Consider the following 21,340-nt stretch of genomic DNA (forward strand, 5'->3'; position numbering starts at 1 on the left):
ATTAAAGCCTTAAGAATGACTAGCTAGTTTGCAGCTAGTATTTTACTAATTTTGGTGGCACCACACCAACGTATGCACAGCTAGTAAATACATAGTAATGTGCAAGTGGTCACTAGTCGCAAGAAGTGACAACAACAACAAGCCGTCTACCCAATCAGTATGCAAAGCAGAATGTAAACAGTGGCCCTGGACGCCCATTGATATCCTTGTCAACATCACAACAGCAAAATGTTGACTACCAGCCAGAGCAGAGACAGTTCCTCAGTGGGTTAGCACCGCAAACATTGAACATCATAATAACTGTCACGTTGTCATTTTGGAATGCATAGCATTGTCATTAAAAACTTGTGGTGGCATTCCCCATGGTGCATGACAGTAGTGAACTAGTACTGATGGCTTGTATCATGAAATGTGTCCCATCCACAAATCCTACCATGTCAGGGAAGGTTGTGAAATTTGTGTCTCACCACATCCTGTCTGGGTCATTTTGACCATGTCTACATATCTAAAATGCATTGAAGCTCTGCCATATGGCTGGCTGACTAAATATTTGAGCTGATGAGTAGCTGAACAAGTGCAAAGAAGCTGCCGATTCGTATGGATGTACATTTTCTTAAACCAAATGTTTTGGAACTCTATTTGTAAATAAAAATGTGGGACCATTACAGTATAAATCAAGTCACTGTCCAACAAACGACTCAGTGATAGCTCAAGACTAATTATCCCATTTAGAGCCTTTACTGACACTTAAGACGAACAAAATGCAGACAGACACAATTAATGAACGTGCACCAGCTATAACGACACACTTTAAGAGAAGAAAATGCAAATATTTAAGGGATGCAACCAGAGTTTAGTGTTTGCTGTCGGTTGTCTAATAATTATGGACGACCAAGGAGGATAATTCCATGCTTTTAACAGCAAAGAAAAGTCAGAATCATTACTTGGAGAGAAATAGTGTCAAATCAATCAATGGCTGAAGATCGGAATCGTGTTTTGGAGATAAAGCACACAGCGGATTTTCAACCTTAGATGCACTCGGTGTTACGATGTGCTTTTTCATCAACCTTCTGTTTACATAGGTCAGAGGCAGATCTGTTCGTGTAGTAAATACTACTCCCAGCAGTGCCCTCTCTCTATCGCAAACGTTACTCGCGAAGCTACTGTTGTTTCAGTACACGCTCTTCACTCACTGTGTTGTAGTAGTGTTGGCTCTCAGTATTTACGCCGTGTGTAGCGGAACTGGCTGGGTTTAAAAAACACAGGCTAAAGAAGTGCTGCCTCTTCCACAAAGCCGCAACGTGTTTCAGTGAGACATCGCTAGCCGATGCCCATTATCGGACAGCTAGCTGTATTAAGTCGGGGAACCCGATTCATGAACGTGTTGCCCGGCTAACTAGTGAGCACGTTTCGCCAACAAACACAAGAACGGGGGCTTGTACGAGTGCTTTCTGTGCAATGAAAATGAAACCCGCGTGTCAATGTTGAGTTGTTTCCAAATTGGTTGTGTTTAGCTCCCTGGTTAGCCTGCTAGCTAACAGCTTGCCGTTGTCTGGGGGAAAGGGAGACCACCGAGGGTGAAGTATCGTTTAGCTGGGGCTAGCTCGCCAAACACTGCAGCAACAGTCAGCCCAGGCAAGTAACGATAACTGTGCTGAGGGGAAAACACTCGCACGCAAACACACAAACGAGTTATTTGGGATAAAGCCGTGGTGTAAACAGTGCGATGTGACCAGGCTATAGCACAGCGGCTTAAAATTAGCATTTTCACAGCATTAACTTCATATTCTCCACAACTCCGCTCCCCACTACCAACCCCTGAATCTCAGACTCACCCTGTCACAACAGGCGCCATCTTCCACAAACTCTCACCAAAACTCCAATACTCGCGATATCCTTCTTCTCCCACAGCCCAACAATCCGCCGAGACAACAGAAGCAGACTGGAGGTGTGGGGACGAGGGAGACGGAGAGAAAGGAGGTGGGCGAGGAAGACAGAGAAAAGGGGGAGGCGGCGGGTAGCAGCAACAGAGAGAGAGAGAGAGAGAGAAGGGCAGACGCCACAACAACAGGCGTGGGAAACTTCCAAGATCACGCGAGGCTTGGAAAACTCTCACAATAGGCGAGCACAGAGGGAGCGTCGCCTATCGCGAGATGTTGCGTCAAAGTGTAGTAGTTGTTTATCTTGTGGCGCTGAGATACTATTCCCACGTGTTTACCAGGTAATAAATTACAGCTCCGATAGGTTTAGAGGGGGAAATACAAGTGGTGAGGAAACCCTCGGTTTTCCCAGGCTCTCTCTCTCACACACATACATAAGTTTTTGCAGCAATTCTTATTAACGTTGACATAACCACAATTTAGATATTAGCCCTAAACTTAACCAGTTCAACATAAATTTGGTTCTGTCTCTTACCAGAAAAGGTCCTGAAGAGAACATACACACACATACACACAACAATGCACACGTTATAGCTTACATCCTGTTTCCTTATGGTTTCTGCAGTATTCAGCATCAGCAGCCGCAGGACTGTTGCCAAAATATCATTTTTATCACCTCCCAATGCTATAAAGATTAGAGCTGAGACAATTATTCGATTAATTGATTACTAAATTGGTCAACTATTTTGATAATGAGTTTGAGGGTTTTATCCTTATTAAAACATGATTTCTGATTGTTTCAGCTTCTTAAATGTAAATTTTTCTAGTTTCTTTGCTCCATGTAACAAAGAAATCGTTAAAACGGAATCATTTTGGTTAATGGATCGACACTGATCGACATTTTTAAACATTTGCTGACATTTTATGGACCAAACGATTACTCGATTGATTAGGAAAATAATTGTCCATTGCAGCTCTAATAGAGATATGTAGAGAATGAGTAGAGAATGAATCAACTAAACTATTGATTATAGTAATTTGATTGAGTGTTTTTTTTACTGAATAATAACAAAATCTCTCTTCTTTTTTTTAGCTTTTTAAAGTTGCAGTGTGTAACATTTGGTGATATTTGTCTCTGTTTGCTTCATCTGTCAAGCAAAACTATCACACCTGACTGAGGGAGCGCTTGTGTGTATATAGCAGCAGCACAAAGGCAGGCAGAGACAAGAAGCATTATCCCATCCAACTGCTGGACAATCAGGTCTTTTTTTCCTTCCAGTCATACCCCAAACCTGTTTGCAGTTGTCTCACTTTACTTGCGCAATGTTCTTCCTGTGTGCAGCGTGGGAATGTCGCTGGGTGACACACAATCTCAACACTGCCAAACCAAACACAGACAAAGAGGCGTGAATCTTAATCAGCATTGTCTGAACTCATTTGACAGTGGTTTGAATGTAACAGACGTTCGTTTGTTTGTTTAGAAGTTACACACTACAGCTTTAAATGTAATTATTTTTGCTCTACTCTGACAAAGAAAAACAGAAAAAGGGAATATATTTCATTTGTGGGCAAAAGGATTTTGTCATTTTGAGGTGCAGGAAACACTGATCTGCTGACATTTTATTAAAAAAATGATCAACCCATTAATGAAAATAATTATTAGTTAGCTTTAATTACAAGCAGGAAAAGTGATGAGACTGAAAGAACCCGCTGACTTAAAATTAAAGCAGGAATTAAGGGAGTGTTTCTGCACCCCAATTTACAATGCCATAGGGCAACATTGCACTTTCTGTGTAGAATTTGGAAACAATAACGTGGCCACATGTGAGCAGAGCACAGTAGTGCCTTGCCATCACATTTGGGGCGTCTCATGACTCAGTCAAAGTACAAGGGAGGCTTTTATTGAGCGTGATCATGCATGGAAATGTGGCATGAGCTTTATTAGCCTTTCTTGTTTGTGCCTGCTTGCCTCAAGCTCTCCCCCAGTCAGATAGCATCTCCAAAAGTTTGTGTTCCATCCGCACTACAAATAGGTCAGGTCATTCTTGTTTATCTGGGAGAGGTCAGAGAGCCGTAAACCTTCATGTAGGTCTCCATCCCATTGTGTGGTGTTGTCTTCTGCTACAGCCTTCATTTAAATCTGTTTGGCATCTTTGTTCACCTTACAAGAGGCTCTACTTTTTACAGCTTCAAAGAGAAGGTGAAGGCCTTTAGAAACCCTCACCCTCATGGCAAGTTGATGAAAAGGACAAAAACAAATATCCTGCAGTTTTGTCATGTTTTTAAACCATAGAGTCTAACTTTTAAAAGAATATATTAAAAGGCTTTTGCCTGGCAACAACCCCACGCTGCACACAGGAAATGATTTGTTTTATGTCAGGACAGATGCAGCCAATGGCAACATTGAGCGAGATGAGTGAAAACACCAAGAAGTGTCCACGAAAAGTTTCAGAAATGAACTGTCTAAAAGCATGGTTACTTGGGGACGACGGTAGAGCGAGCTGTCTCTCTATTCGAAGGGGGGTGGGTTTGATTCCCGGCTCTGCTAGTCTACATGTCGATGTGTCCTTGGTGAATGGGTGAATGACAGAACTGTAGTGTAAAACAGCTTTGATTAGTCATCAAGGCTAGAAAAGCGCTAAATAAATACAAACCATTTTCCATTCCTAGTTTTCAATAAGCCAGGCCGGCTGTTTCCAGTAAGCTGTCAGCCATAGATGCAGAGGTGTTCTTCAGTCAGTATCTGCAGAAGTTACCGAAGGTATTTAAATACAATTACAGAGGTGCCGGTGCACTCTGATGTTGTCAAATCCCACTGACCTGAAAAAGTCCAAGCGGATGTTAAAGAGCTGGCTTATATTTCAGCAGAAGTTGATCTGTGCATATAGTGAATTCTGCTGCATATACGTAAAAACATATACGTATATACAGAAATGCCCTCAGTCAGGTCTGATAGTTTTGCTTGACGGAGCAACTTCTGGCCACCTCAGTCCATAACTTGTCCATGTGCACATCTACATCAACGTGTCTCTACGTAGAAAGAAGCAGATGTGATCTTCCTCTGTGTACACTGTATAAATCAACACATCTCAATTTTTTCAGATGTGCAATTCATTTTTATGGAGGTTCACTGTTCCACCAGGAAAAAAAAAACAGAAGAAGAAGAAGAAGAAGAAAAAAAAGCTGGGAGAGAAGAGTTGCAGGGATGAGGTTTTGCATGAGAGTGTGTCTGGCCCACAGCCCGCACTATGAAGACACAGAGACGAAGACCTCATCCTGCCCTCAACCATTTTTCCTTTCCCTTTTTTTTTTTTTATCGTCGGCAAAGAACCTCCAGATATATTCAGAGTTGAATGGGGAAGCATAAAGTTTCCTCAAATGTTTTACAGCTGAACTAAAAACAAAACAGAGACTACCCAAGTACAAGTATTGAAATCACATCCTCTTTCTGCTTCTTACTGTATCACCCTTTAAATACAGATGAGGTGTCACATCAACTCAACGACGGCAAGTTTTCAACTTTGGCTGTTGCAACACTCAAACACATGATTTAAAGCTTCCTCGAGGCTCGAGGCCCCTTTGCTTCTGATTTTTCCTGTTGTTTTTTAAATCTCAATCTTCCTCCCTGTGTTGCACACTCTCTCTCTCTCTCTCTCGTGAGAAGTAAAAAAACATTTATTTAAATAGAAACAGGGCCAATTCAAACAATCACGACTAAGCCTTAAGCCTCAGGTCTATAAATCCACTTACTTGACTGTTTAAGCTTGTGGCTGAGCAATAAAGAAAGATTGAGATAGAAAGAAAGATCCGTGTCCTCATGTGGAAATATATCTTCCGTCTGCGTTACCTCTATGGATTTGACCTACATACTGCTAACTACACGCGCGTCATCTGGTTTAATGTATTGTCCGTCGTTCAGTGTCTGTGGCAAGAAAGTGCGAGAGCAGATTCTCATAATCTCTCAAGTGCGGAGCTGAAATTGTAATAAGGAAGATGGGAAATTATTTTTATCTTCAGATTTGTGGACGGCAAAGAGAAATGGGAGAGAAAGTGAGCCAATTAAGTGCAGTTTTGAGCGTTAAAGTCGTCTGTGGGCTGAAACTTCCTCAAACACACAAGCACAGTCAGAGCGAGAGCCAGTGACAGACAAAGAAGGGTGGGTTAAAAGACACTGGGTCAAATGTCAGACGGGTGAGGAGACAGTAAGTCGATAAATGGAGACATGAGCGCTCGGCTGTTTGCCAGACAAAAAAAAAAAAAAAACAGGAAATCTGTATTTTCTACTTAAAAACACAAAAAAACACGTGACAACATTCAGCTTTGCGAAGGTTTCAGGAAACAAATACGACGTGAGTAAATACACTTACCAGCCACTTTATTAGACAAACCAGTTTAACGGCTTTTTAAAGCAACTCTCTGATGAGCTGTCTTGTTTTGGTGCACCTGTCTGTCTCTCTCACAACTGTCGCTTGACTGGCTTTAAACTTCACAGACGACTTACTGAGGTCACCGTTGATTGCACTGCTGACTTTGGTGGTGAGATATCAGTTAAAATACGGGTCCTGCACCAATTGACAAGGTGATCTCATTTGAACTCTGCACAGAATATTCTGTCTCGTGACCTCTGAGGTCGTTAGTCTGAGATCACGAAAGCAATGGACAAAGCAAACAACGAGCTGTGCCGTACAGTGGCAGGAACGTAGCTCAACGTGTTCAGCTGAAGGGGACTCTTTTACTTCTTACTAAGAAAGGTGTGAAGAAGGGTGAAGACAGGGTTCACCCTGGACAGCTCACCAGTCCATCGCAGGGCCACATATAGAGACAAACACTCCCTCTCACTCTCACACCTATTGTCAATTTAGAGTGTCCACTTTACCTAATCCTCATATTGCATGTTTTCAGACTTTGGGAGGAAACGAGAACCTGGAGAAAACCCACGCACAAAACAACCTGGGTCTTCTACACCAACTACACCTTCTAGACTACTACACCAATGGCATTTTTCGACTCTTCGCGGTTGTGTAGGTTTGCCATTACAATATAGTACCTCCTCAACGTGGGCGGGGTCATCACAGCATGTTCTGCATGAAACTGCCATGACGCACACAAACGAGAGACTAGTGACTTGTAAAGCAGTTGTATTCAGTGTAACTGAATCATTAGAATCAGTTCATTAAAAAGATTCGTTCAGTAACTTCCTGCGTGACGGACAGTCACTGGACTGAAATACGGCGGCAGGGGTCGTGATGCGTGAGGCTAAATACACCAGCATCCTCTGTTAAATGACGAGGTTTTAGACATTTCCTTGCTAAACGGTGGAGATTAACGCATGTTTTCAGGATTGTTTTATTTTAACTCACCTACAGTTCGGCATTGTTCACTTTGATTCCTGTGTCTCTTGCTGTGACGGCAGCCTGACAACGTCACGCATAGTATCGGCTCAGCTCACCGCGTGTCCCACGTCACGTGTCCCGTCGGTATTTTTGCGACTTTAAAGGTCCAGTGTGCAACATTTACATGGCAGTTGAATATACTCCCCATCAGAACGTTTGTCCACTAATCCCTTTGAAATGTGGCCTTAAAATAAGCCTTTCATTTGTACTTGAGGCAAAGGCCTTGCATCACCGTTGGGTGATACCTACTGTGTATGTTTTCAATAATCACAACAGTCACTGACGATGATAAACCTTTCCCTCAGTTAGCATCACGAGACAAAAAAGTCATGAAGTAATCAACTGGTGTGTTTCGTGCGAGGCGTCTCGTGTAAGCAGAGGGAAGGGCGTCCCGGTCTGTCTCACTGTGCAGCCACATGGGAAAACCCAGGGGTGGAGGAGGGCAGACAGTTGACCAAACGGAGAGGACACCTTCACTCTGCACACTTTTATCACATGACTGTCATTACAACATCTCAAAGCCGGACTTGCGTTGACTTTAAAAAAACCAAAAAAACAACCGAAAGAGTAGAAAACTGACAGGGTGATAAGTGAGCAGACTGTCAGGGGAACTGCAGCGTGTGTTTCTTTTGAAACAGAGGCGAAATGAAGGCATGAGGAAGGAGACGTTTCCCCTTTCCTCATCCTGCGCAGTTCACTGTGAGTTCAAGCTGCCAGAACGTATGCGGGGTGAGAAGTGTGCAGGCACGCGATTTGGCAGCTTTGAAACGGACATCGGAAAATAAGCAATATGATCTGATCGACTTGACCACAGCGGCTTGGTAACATCTACCTTTTTGAAATAAAAGCCGGCAGTTTAAAGTGTAGTGAAAAGCCCCTGCGATGTGTTGGTGAGATAATTTCTAATAAGGAGCAATCAATCTGCAGCACACATTTATTTACATACTATTTACAGCTTTTTAATATTGTTGTAATGGAGCTCGATTATGGGCTTTCACAATCGCAGGGTCCTGTAAATCCATTACCCCGATGGTTATCAGCAGAAACAGCAAGCCCAGAAAGATGTGAAAATCAAAAACCAGCATTTTCCCTCAGTTACTCGAGGAGAGATCTCAGCTCTGCGACCACAGCACTTTCGAAATCACTTTGCTGAGGATTATTCACAGCCCCATTCCATTCTCCTTTTCACTAGAGGGAAGCCTTTTCATAAAAAGTTATACGAGTCCCCATCTGCGCGGACTTGGCTCGGTTTCCCCGTCGCCATCTTTTTAAATCAGCGCTCGCCTCTGGGTATTTAACTTTGATTAAAAAAGCAGCAGAGTTGATCATGAGCGCTGGAAATGTGCTCGATGCATTATGTTATGAAAAGCATAAAAGCAGCCCAGCTGCCTCATGCCTGTGTTTATACTCGGAAAGTGTCCCCTGAAAAACATGTGACATTGTCCGGGGGGAATTTTTAGAAGTGAAATATGTCAGTGGGCTTGAATGAAGTGAAATTCCACATTGTGAAGGCCTCCAAATGTATGTTGCTCACCATTTTTCCTCCATAAACATACTGTGATTTATTTTAATGGTACATCCCTTCAATTCTAGCGCTCCTTTCTGACACGGTCGACCTCACTGAGTAAAGGCAATGTCCGTTAATAGGCTACTTCATTATGATAACTACTGTATGAGCAATTTACACCAGTTCCTCAGGCATTAAGGTCACACTTACTCATCACACTGATTTGGCAATGGCTGCAATGTCATTTACACTCTGTAGCTTTAAGATCTTAAGGCTTTAGACATGTCAATAGAGATACAAAAAGTCAATGTTGTAAACTGATTTTTACAGTACGTCACATGATATGTTTGTTTGAAAAACAACATACATTTTTAGGGCAAATTGTGCTCATGATGTCTGGGGAAAAAAAAACTTTGTCCGACCCCGAGACTTTACTTTCTCTACTTGTAACTCGGTTTATTGGAAGCAAACAAGCTCTGCTTTCTTTAAAACAATGTCTGTAAAAAATCATGTGAAAGCCCACTGGTTCTGTTTCTCTAATAGGAGAACCAAGCACTGGGAATCTACGAGAGCAGCCAAACAGGATTCACGGTTGTTGGTTTCGATTCTCAAACGGTGAGTAAAGCGTACGTAAAATGCTCTCCAGTCCCCCAACAATTACCAGTGAGACTCCCTTAAGCAGTGCACTGAGTGTAATCCCAGTCTCTCAATCGTTATATAAAGACAAGAGAGGTTTATTATGTACATACATTAATCAAATGTGTCTTGGATGAACCGGTCTCTCGATAAAATCACTGGACACCGCACATGATCGGATTCCATCGCTTTATATGATCATTCTTCACAGCTTAATGGGACGAGGCACGTGAAAAGAGCGCAAAAGAGACAAGTTAATCACAAAAGAGGAAAGAGGAAATCTGAGTCGATTTGTCTTCTTCATCGCTGCTGTCTCTGATGACTCAGCTTTGACACACGCAGTCACTTTCACTTCTGGATCACTTCATTGGACATGCTAACTGTGAGTTACATCCACGTTCCACCTCGGAAAATCTGAGTCCATGCATGCAGCCCCAAAACACACACACACACACACACACACACACACACAGACAAAAGAAGTTTCTTCTTGACCACGTTTGAATGTGCAACAGCGTGATTTATGGAATCTGCACATTGAAGCTGCACAAAAAAAAAAGTGATTATGTTTGTTGTCAGGATGTGGCTGAAACCTCATCTTCTGATCCCAGAGATTCAGTACGGTGGTCGGCCAGGCCAGGAGCCAGTGTATTCAGAGAGGTTTAGGTCCCAGAACAAAAAAAAAATAACAACAACAAAAACTTAAAACCCGTAAGAGACTAATCAGGAAAAAGGTCGAAAAATGTCATAACAGTGGAACCGTCCAACAAAAGTAAAGCTGTCTACTCTGAGTGAACCCTCCTGGGACGTAAGCGTCCAGTAAACTTGGACAATATCTCATTTGACTTGGCCTGCCGCCTTTATCAGTTAAGACTTGTGAAGAAAAAGCTCGGTGAGGTTTCGGAGCAGAAGCAGCCCGATAATGTTACAGAGCAGATAGTTAATGTTTTTTTTAAAAAAAACACAAAAGCAAGTGACAGACTGTACCATGAAAAAAAAGATGGACGGGCAGTTATTAGTGGGTACAAAGTACTGAGGTCAGCTCTGTCCAAAGCATTTTTGTTTCTTGACGACATCTCCAATGAATTGTTCCAGGAAAATGAGAAGCAGAAGTTGTTCCCGGGGATTATTTTACAAATAGTCATGTTAGCTTGCTCTCTTTTCCCTGCCCCTCTTGCTCTTGTGCGCTTGTAAAACATGATATATAGTATATTTGGCTGCTGTTGCAGTTGTTTATAAAGTTGTGTTTAGTTTCACTTTGTTAACGACAGCATATTTGCCTGGTGGGGGTTTGGAGGAAACAAGCTTCAGCCAAGTGAACCTCGCAAACCTTGACCTTTGCCTCCGTAACGCCCCCACACACTCTTGCTCTCTCTCACTCATGTGCAGTCACACACACACACACACACACACTATGTTTCCATCTACAGTTGAACTACGGTTGTCACTGAAATATACCAATTAACTGTACTAGTGCCCTGGTCCAGAATCTTCAGTTGTCTTCTTCTTCTTCTTGTGTGTACCAAAGTGAAACTGGTACACACTGTTATTTGGGGGGGTCAGAGGTCGGGGAGCAGAACTGTGCAACACGTGCTTATGTCAGTTTAGGTTTCAGGTTGAACGTATACATTCAATGGTAATTTACCACATAATCTAAGTGTGTTAGTTAGTTGTGAAATTTTGAATTAGCACAGTTTAAGTTGGTCAAAGTCAATCCAATGCATGCATTCCATTTACATCGGAACTCGGAAATCGCACGGGGGGTATGTTGAGATGAAATACGAAGTATAAAGGAAGCGGTGTTTGTTCATCCATCTTGGAATCTTAAACATGCACCACCATAACACCACACACACACACACAGCAGTGTCTTCCTCATTCACAAATGAAGAGGAAGGAGCGATTTTATACATATACACAGGGCGAGCCACTGCACTGCTGAGGTCATGACCGTCTGCACCACCCGCCTCCACCATCTCTCAGGCTGTCTGTCAGTCAGGGGGCTGATAGAAGCAAAGAAAGTGAGGGTCAGTGAGGGGCGTGGCGGGGCAGGAAGAGGACTGTGATTAGGAGGAGGAGGAGGAGGTGGGGAGGCTGAATATATCCCTGACCTTCTTTTCCATTCCTGTCAGCAACTCTGCTGCTCCAGGGGAGAGGGAGAAGGTAATAGGTGGGAGGCCCTGCAAATATTTGTGATGGATCCACACCCGCAGACTAGATAGTGGACATCCATATCTCACCAGCTATTGGACGGATCGGTGCAAGTTCTTTGCCCGGACATCCGTCATCCACAACTTAGCTCTTTCACGGGTTTGTGAACTGAACCCGCTTAAAAAGGTGATCACCACCATTATATTGTGAAACAACAACACCACAGAGCTGCCAACAACAACGCTGCGGTGGTTGGATTATCTTATCTTATCTTGTTTTTACTGTGGTTCCTCTTTCAATTGATCTTCCAGTTCATCCAAAGGATGAACTACAAATAACTGAGCGCTGTCCAAAGTTGTAAAAAGTAATTGCTCCGGACATTTACAGCAGAAAATGACTATGACTGTTGGTCATAGGGTTGCACCAAAAAAATAACACAGGAGCTGCCAAAAATAAAGACGTTAAACAACAATTTAGTGTGTGAATGGAAGGTCAAGTACAGTCCCATCATGGCCGACTGAAAAAGAGTTAGAGACAATTGTTGAGTTTACTGACAAAACGTTCTTTTGTTCTCGCTTTCTCTCTTAATACTAGAAAAGGGAGTTCATTAATGAGCTGGAAAATAGCAATTTGCACTGCTGTCCTTGTTGACAGCCGAGCAAACACCTTCCACTGACGAAAGCCATGACATGGTGTTGAAAGGTGTTTGGAAAACGCTACAACGTGAACCTATTTTTCAGTCTTTTTCCGTCCGATGTTGCACATCATCGTACTGAATAATTAAACAAAAACATAGTGAGAACAGGAGCGCAGAAAACAGTTTGGAAGAGATTAATTTAGAGATTACTATGAACAAGAAACAACACTGGTGAAACTGAAACTGAAGGTAAAGGTTCAAGACCAACTTATACCATGATGCGAACACAAAAAACTCACTGTTAATTGCTCTCAAAATCAAAGTCTTCATTGTTGTTTTCCAAAATCGGTGTTTTTAGAGACTTAACCCACAGTTTGCATGCGTAGGGAAGGTCAAAACACACAGAAAAGCTATGAAAAAAAATATATAATAATACATTGACTGGGCTGAATTCAGTTAATAGGGGCTACACAAATAAAATTGGACTTATGTCATGTGATGTACTGACAATGAAAATCCTTCTTTTGGCCACATGCAGGCACCATGTCCAGCTTTCAGGGATTCTGTGAATTCAAGTGTGTTCACCAGGAAGACAAGATTCTGGAAAAAAAAAAAAAAAAGCATCACATGACAATTGTAAATCCCCCATTCACTTGAGCGAGAGACCATTCATCTGCTTTAGTGCAAAGTGGTTTTAAATGGAGGGACAAAATTGAGCAGGAAAAATTGAGACGTTTCCCGATTCAGCTGCATTTGTGTGACATGGAGTGAGTGGGCCGAGCCAGAGACTGTGCACATGAGGCCGGATACAAGGACAAGTGAACGGGTGAACAGTGGTCGTAGTGTGAACAGACGGGTGAGGAAATGGGGTGGCAGCCATTCAGCGGGGGAGCTTTGGAAATGCAGGTGCCTTACTTGTCCTCCAATAAAGCCTCGGCGAGTGGGCAAACCTGTGAATGATGGACAAAAAAAAGAAAAAGAAAAGAAGAGAGAGAGATGAATGAGGTGCACGTGAATAAATGAATGAGTGAGTGAAGGAGCAAACGAGTGGCTGGAAGAGTAAGCACACTGTGGGGAGGCTGGGTGGGATTGTGGATTTAGTGGAGGCGGGGAGGCCGAAGAGGAGGAGGAGGAGGAGGGGAAAGGGGGAAGCAGCAGAGAGAGATGGTGAAGAGGAGTGAGAGAGCTGAGAGGGAGTTTGTGGTGGTGGTGGTGGTGGTGGGGGGCAGTTTTAGACAATATGGCACACACTTGGGGCTCAGCGGAGAGACCCTGCTCGCCATCTGCTCAGGGTCAGGGGGCTGGGGTCGGCCACATCCACCCTCCACACACACACACACACACACACACACACACACACACACACACACACACAGAGTAACACACACACAATCCCCGGGTCCCTGTCCCGTCTGTACTCGCCTGGCAGACACCCGGCCAGGCCCGCGTGCATTTCCATAAAACAATTGCGAGCCAACCTGCTCCTATGTCGGGTGGGTGGGGTTAAGAGGGGAGTGCAACGCCGGCTACAGCCTCCCTTTAACAATGGCCTGTCAAATGAAAAGGCCCTTGGTGAACTTGATATACATTACAAAAGAGCCACACCACGGTCGGCCCCGGCTGGGCCCGGCCTCAGCGAACCTGCGGTTGAATTTGAGCTTGGCGTTCGTTCGTTTGTTTGCAGTCTGTAGGCCCCTCCCCCCCCCTTAAAAAACCTGCATACACACACATGTGCGCGTGGCAGCCTGGTGTTAAATTGAGGTGGAGGTGGTCGGAGTGTTTTGTGTCCACTGAGACAAACAGCTAAAAGGAGTGAGTGATTTATGACGTCTATTCATTGGTTTAAAGACAGAGGCTGAAATGACATTGGGTTAAATCTAAATTTAAATATTCATTTTAAATCTAAATGTAAGGCTACTCTAAGTGGGTGTGAACCGGAGCTCGGGTGTTGTTATTTTGTGAATATTTAGCTTTACACTTTTATTTATATTTAACATTTGTGTCAATTTGAATCTGCCATCAGTAAAAGTACATCTTCTTCTCTTATCTTATTCAGATGTAATGGAAAATATCAGTACTCCATTGTACAAATACTGCATTCAACATAATATAAGTAGTAAAAACTGTAAAGTATGGAAATGAAAGTACTTGTACTGTTTACGTTCCGTAATCAAATCATATTTTAATGTCACAGCGGAAGAGTATTAGGTTACTAAATGACAGATAAGTATATAAAGACATAATACTTCAAATCACATCATCACATGAATACAATGACTGAATGAAGCCGGCGTGGAGAACAGAACAGTGCAGTGAGAGGAAAAAATGTCTCCCGTTGGAAACAGAGAAGCTCTTGTTCTCTAAAGAATGCCCCTGTGTGCAAAAGGTGGCAAAGCTACAAGATATTGGGTCCCTAATTCTGTTTCCTAAGAGCAGGATTAGCACTAAAATAGGAGACGATCAGACGTCTGGAAGAGGCATCACCTTGTCGACACACGACTTCCTCTCTGCTCTTTTATTGTGGGCCTCAACCTATGAATCCATGCGCTCGTCCCTCGCTGCCCACAGCTTTTTTTTTTATCTTGAACAAAAGAAAAGTTCCTGATTTCTTTGACCTTCTGGGTGCTTGAGTGTGCATTTTTTATCAAGCAGGCATGTAGATGAGTGAGGAGTTTAAATCCCTCCTTTGCCACCACCCCCCACCTCCAGCTAAATCCCTTAATCTGCTCTCGGACACGTCTGGAGGGCAAAACAAACAAATAGGGACACCCCCCACACACACACACACACCACCATCCTCCCCAACCTTTTTTTCCACCAACTCCACAGACACACACACGCACACACACACAGTTCCCCCCCCGAGACCCCTCATCCCCTTCACTGAACATGACATCACTGAGAGGAGAGGTTGACATTCAGCCTCTCAAGGTTAATGAAGTGAGGTTGTGACCACGAAACTGGCGATTCAAATCACGACAGCAAAAGTCTGGGAGGAAAAAAGACAAACAAAGAACATCCTTTCCAAGCCAAAACTGAATAGTAAAAAAACTACGACAATGGAGTTCAATCACAAGCTGCTGTTTTTAAAAAAAGACATAATCATAACTCCATAGCGCCTCCTCTTTTCTTTGCATATATTAATTTGCCTCCTCAAAGTCATAGATTAAATTAACTTTTTCCCCATTGTAAGGACATATGGGAACATTTTCTGATCTGACACAATAATATAATAAAGAATCCCTCTAAAATGAAATGGTTATACAATAAACAAGTGGTTTATTCGTCAGGTGTCACTCAATAACACTGCCTTACTTCCTCCTACTACCATAATTATTACCGCTAACAAACAGATAAACTTTAAGTATATGGTTTGCTAATGTAAATCAGTAAAGGCGTTGCTCAGGGCTCTGTCTTAGATCCTCTGCAGTTCTCGCGATACACTAAAAATACATGTTCCTGTGTAATTCAATTCAGGAAGAAATCTCTGACAGAAAACCAGACTCAAAGATGTGCCGCATCTGCCTTGACCGGTCGTGGTGAAAGGGAAAGTGGGGGAGAGAAAGAAACAAGAGGGAGGTGAGGTAGAGACAGAAGAAGGAGCAGATATACCACAGTTGTATCAAATCATAAGTTTAGAGAATATGCAGAGGATATGATTATTTATACATACATCAACCTACCCACATACTATTTAACCTTTAGTACACCGCATATTCAGGCTGCTATTTTTCATCCTATTACTATGTTAAAACGTATATACTGAGGCTATAAGAATGTGCCGTATAGAGTGGCGTATATCCTTTTTTTTCCAACACAATCTATAGGCAAACGGATGATAAAGATTTATTATCACTATATTAACACACCTGAGCAAAAATTACTTTTGAAATTAGAAGTTCAAAGTTCCCGCGCCTCGTTTTTATGAACAAGACGCAGATATGACCTATAAACAAACACCCCAGGGTTAGCACATAAGGAGTTGTCCCACGGCAATTTAGGGTTAAACACAATTTTTCACACATACGGTTTCACTGAATTCTGTTTTGATGTATATGCATCGCTTCTGCTGTTCGTTTCCCCAAAACGTTCTATTTCAGCTTTTATTGTTTAGCGGACAAAGTGCAACGTCTTTTCAGTACGAGTAAAGAATGAATGAATGGTCATCAATCCAAGGCCTGTTAGCTTGTTAGCCCCTTTGTTGTTGTGTGCACATGTTCGTATTTGCTCAGAATTGTGCGTCAGGTGGTCCAAATGAGGTTTACTGGCCGTTAAATGGAAAGTGTGTCTGTGTGCGTGTGGAAGTGGGGGTTGTTCCTGCAGGAGTTCAGAGGTGAAAGGTCTGGAGATGAACATGGGGCAGCTGGTTCTTTAGCTGATGACCTCCAGGGAAAAATGGACATAGGGGGGAGAGATGAAGCCTCTAGAATCAAAACGACACAATTCACGGCCAGCTGGGGAAAAAAATCTATTAATATATGAGTCGCTGTTGTCTTTACACAACCATCTGCCTATAAACCACCCTTATTATATCCCTTTTTCTTTTTCTTCTTTTCTTTTCCTTTCTATTTCTAACCTCTTCCTCTCCTCACTGTACAAGTTACCTCCGACTTCTGACTGGGTGGGAACTGCGATGGGCCAAAAACAGTGATGTCACTCCTGTTATTTTCAAACGAGGTGAGCTCATTGGCTGAAACCACAGAGCTGGCGTCCAAGTGTCAGGGAACAAGCGTCCCCAGTGCTGCTTAGTGGCCTGGTGCTGAATTTTGTTTTTGCATTAGATCTAGAGAAAGAGTCTGGGACATGTCGTCTTTGTAGCAATTTATTAGCTTTGCATTCTGACGGAGTGTTTCAAAGATTGGGACGGAAAGATGTAAAAAAAAAAAGAAAAAAGAAAAAAAACGAAAGTGACACCAAGACCGCAAATGAAAGGAAGACTGAATAACACTGCTTTTAACATTTGGCTCAAAGGAGCAGATATGGAGAGAGCGTGGAGGCCAGCAGCCACTCGCTAGTTGACCATGACATGGAAAGAGTGACACGGCTGTGCAACATGTGCCAGCAGACTGATAAAACACCAGCGGCTCCTCCTGTGGTTCCCGCTGAGACACTTTTACATGATGATGATGATGATGGTGAAGACAAGAAAGTGACTTTTTCCACACTTAAACACTTAAATTAGAGGAAAAACATCACTATATTGTTGGTTCAGTTTAAATAAAGTGTTCACAATCAAATTTTGGGTGGTAGAATCTTATATACAAGCCAATTCCCAGTATTAATAACATTTCACTAGATATTCCCTTATTAGGCCTACTGTTTTCTTTGCCTTTGCCTTCATAATATGTATATATATATATACATACACATACATATATATATTTTTTAAGAATTGACGTTTTATTTCCAATAAATAATGAATTTTGAGGTGAGAAAAAATTGCTCACTCAAGAAAAAGAAATTTAAAATGTATTAGCTTGTGAGTCTGGAGGCCCGTGGTGTGAGATACACACACACACACACACACACGATGGCTGCCAAGGTCAGTGTCGGACAAACACACACATACACACACACACATGCACACACACTCACTGGTTTCCATGACTTCAGAGGACATTGCATCGACTTACATTCATTTCCTGGAGACTTCTACTCTACTACTGACATTAACCCATCACTGACCTTAACCTCAGCCTCGCATGTCTTCACCTTCAAATGTAGTCATTTACGTTGCACATGTCCCCATAATGTGACTGTGTAAACACATTTAGTTCCCGCAGCTAACCTTCTTAGCACACTGCGTTGGATTCCTTTCATTGGGACATCCTAAACAAAGCATTAGCCATAACCTTAACCATAACCAGTTAATGCCTAACCCTAAACTTCTTTCTGCCTCATTGAGACCATGTTTCAGTCTCCGTGAGGACTACTGGTCCCGGCAAGGTCAGTGTTTAGTGTTTTGAACACGTCCAAATGCAAACAGGAGGACAAAGAGGCCAAAATACGCATGGGGTGATTTTCCTGCTTTCTGGCTTTTCAATAAACTTATCTGTGCTTCACATCTCTGTGTGTCAGTGTGTGTGTGTGTGTGTGAATGTAAGGGTCAGTCTGGGCAGTGGTCCAGACTGCTAAAAAGAAAAAGGGGTGAGTTTCATCACAGGAGGTGGGTCTGGGCAAAATGCCAATCAGCCTTTCACACACACACACACACACACACACACTGAGCTGGAGGCAGTGGTTCTTTGCTGTTGTTGCCTGCGGGCAGGTCTGACCCCACAGACACAGAGAGAGCTGGAAATATGAGGGGGATCAAGCAAGTTGAGAGGAGGGGAAGGAGGGAAGAACAGTCAGGAGGAGGGGTGGGTGGATTGGGGTGGTGTGAGGGGCAGAGAGAGGACAGGCTGATAAGGTGGAGACTGACGGGGACACGGAAATGGGGCCTGATAAAGATTGATGGAGGAACACTGAGAGAGAAAGACAGAGAGAATGAGGTGTCAGGAGAGGGAAAAACCAAATGGAAAACATGGGGAAAATGGGATGACTGGGTGTGTTTGTTGTGGGAGGTGTCGTGAGGGGTCCAGAAACATGGGGGGGGACAATAGGGAGAAAATGAATGGAAAAGTCAGTGGAAAGTGTTATTGAAAAAGGAACACGGGGTGACAGACAAGGGCTTCAGGGAGAGTGGAAAAGGGATAAGATAAAGGAGTGTAGGCAGGACGTGTGTGTGTGTGTGTGGTAGAGAGAGAGAGAGAGAGACAGAGAGAGAGAAGGGAAGGGGGAGGAAGAAAGAGAAGAGAGGATGAGAAAGAGAGTGATACACATTAGTGGTTTGACAGCACACAAAGCGGCCTTTAATTGAACTGATGGAAAGATGAGAGAACGAATGCCAGAGAGAGAGAAAGAAATCACAGAAGCAAAAAGAAACGGGACGCAGCGACGAAAAGATAAAAGCACAGAAATAAAATGTTATAAAAAAACAAAAAAACTGGGTCAAAGAAATGGAGGCATTAAGTAGAGAACCATGTTTATGTGTTTCTTTCCAGACTGATGTCATCAACAATAGGGTATAGTTCAAGGTAGATACCCTATTATAACCTATTATTATTATTATTATTATTATTATGATCGTGAGCTGAATCACAAACCACTTAGCTGTATTTTAGTCCGGTGACTGTGTCTTAACTGATGCTAATGATTCAGCACACTTTTATTTTCTTTCTTTAGTCGCCCCGGCTCTTTCTGTGCTTGTATACATCGTAATGTATACTCAATTCAAATAAAGCTTTATTTAAAAAAAAAGAAAGCGCGCACGCTCTCGCGTCTTCCTCTGCGGCTTTGGTGTTTGGGTTTCGTGTGGGTGCAGACATTTCCCGAAACGGTGCCGTGTTTACGGAAAACTTTATTTCCAAAACGACAAAAGAAAAAGACTGTTTACGTTTGGCTGTGTTTCTGTGTGGACGGGGCCTAACTCTCACACGCTGGACGCTTGATACGGATGAAGCTGCAGGGAACTGAAAGCTGCACAAACAACCGGTAAGTGCATGGACCTCGAGTTAAGAGTGTTTTGTAAACTGCCGCTGCTAAGAATCAAACTCAGACTCAATATGCTGATGAGGCCGATGTGAAACCGACTGAATTCAGTTTGTTTTAAGCACATCTATACTCAGTATCATATACTTTTTTTTATTCGTATCTGAGCTTGCGCCTCAGCAACTTCAAAAATCTGCTTCGACGCGAACAAAACAAAACAGAAACTGTGGGAAAAGAAACCAAGAGAGTTGTTTGAACACACTTAACAAAGTAATTGCTGTTTATTTGCCAAATGCAAACTTTGTTTAGTTACTACTTTAGAGTGTTGTTGAGTTCCCTGCTCATGTTGGCCCCAGGCATAACAAAGCCCCTGTAACCACTAGGGAGCCTCCAAGAATATTCCAAATGTCTATTTGCGGCCCACAATCTCTGTTTATGTTTTGGTTGGGTGTTTTGGGTCAGTCGCACCACCCACTGCCACCCACTCAATCACGCAGATTTTACCAAACCTAAAAATCCCACTACCCTTAAAAGCGTTTCAATCAGAGGAGATGGATTTTGAAAATTGGAGAGGAATATTGAAGACAGATGTGGGTGTAGATTATCCCCGTCCTTGTTTGTCCATCATAATTGATGATGACCATGTAGTCATATAGTCCTCCCAGTTGATCAGTCTGTCAGGGAGTAAGGGCGCCATCAAAACACTTAACAACAACCTTAACTACAACTACAGTATTATGCATGTACACATATGCGGTATTATGTCTGTTCATGTCCATTTATGCCTCCGTTAGAACGACACAGCTGCAACTCAAATCATGGTGTAAATCAGGGGTGTCAAACTCATTTTTGTTCAGGGGCCACATACAGCACAGTTTGATCTCAAGTGGGCCGGATCCGTAGAAATAATAAAATAATAGCATAATAACCTATGAACAACAAGAACTCCTTGCTTTTTTCTCCTTTGTTTTACATTTAATGAAGGCTATTTTTACAAAACATGAAGTTTCTTGAGAAACATAAGTGCAATTTCAACAATATCGTGCCTAAATGTGCTATTTACACATCACACTGGCTCTATAAAGGCACAAACATTTAGTCACAGGTATCTGGAAGAGATTTCGATTGTAATCGTAGTGTGAAATTTTAACAAATTCATCCTGTGGGCCGGATTGGACCCTCTGGCGGGCCAGTTCTGGCCCCCGGTGCCGCATGTTTGACACCCCTGGTGTAAATGATTTTCAGCCATTGTGGAACAATCTTAAGTGGCAATGGGTGCCCCAGTTCAAAAAAGGGCCCCATAAAGGCTTGGGGCGGCCCTGTGTGAGATATACAGCAAAGAGAGAGAGAGCGAGAGAGAGAGGAAGAGAATGAAAGAAAGAACGTCTGTGTTGGTGTCAGAGTGAGGTATAGAGTTTCCTAAGACTTGTTTTCCTGACTTAGCCGTTCTTGTAGCCCTCCATCCACTTCTCTCTCTCTCACACACACACACACACACACTGTATCACAGCAGATAGAGATTTTTTGGAAAACTGAGCCCAGTTCCCTCAGGCTAAACCAGTGCTCCGGTTACACCACCACGTTCCAGAGCACAATTCCTCAG

General features: G+C 42.9%; 1 protein-coding gene across 1 annotated transcript in view; it reads right to left on the bottom strand.

Moving 5' to 3' along the window:
- The window catches only part of rbpjb (recombination signal binding protein for immunoglobulin kappa J region b), a 46,416-nt gene extending 44,400 nt beyond the window's left edge, over positions 1–2,016 (bottom strand). Inside the window, exon 1 of the mRNA XM_044021764.1 lies at positions 1,836–2,016. Within this exon, the coding sequence (XP_043877699.1) occupies positions 1,836–1,855 (20 nt within the window). The 5' untranslated portion in view covers positions 1,856–2,016. The remainder of the gene's footprint in view (positions 1–1,835) is intronic.
- Positions 2,017–21,340: the final 19,324 nt, after the last annotated feature.

The sequence above is a fragment of the Solea senegalensis genome, linkage group LG3 (genome assembly GCF_019176455.1).
Source record: "Solea senegalensis isolate Sse05_10M linkage group LG3, IFAPA_SoseM_1, whole genome shotgun sequence".
Classification (NCBI taxonomy): domain Eukaryota; kingdom Metazoa; phylum Chordata; class Actinopteri; order Pleuronectiformes; family Soleidae; genus Solea; species Solea senegalensis.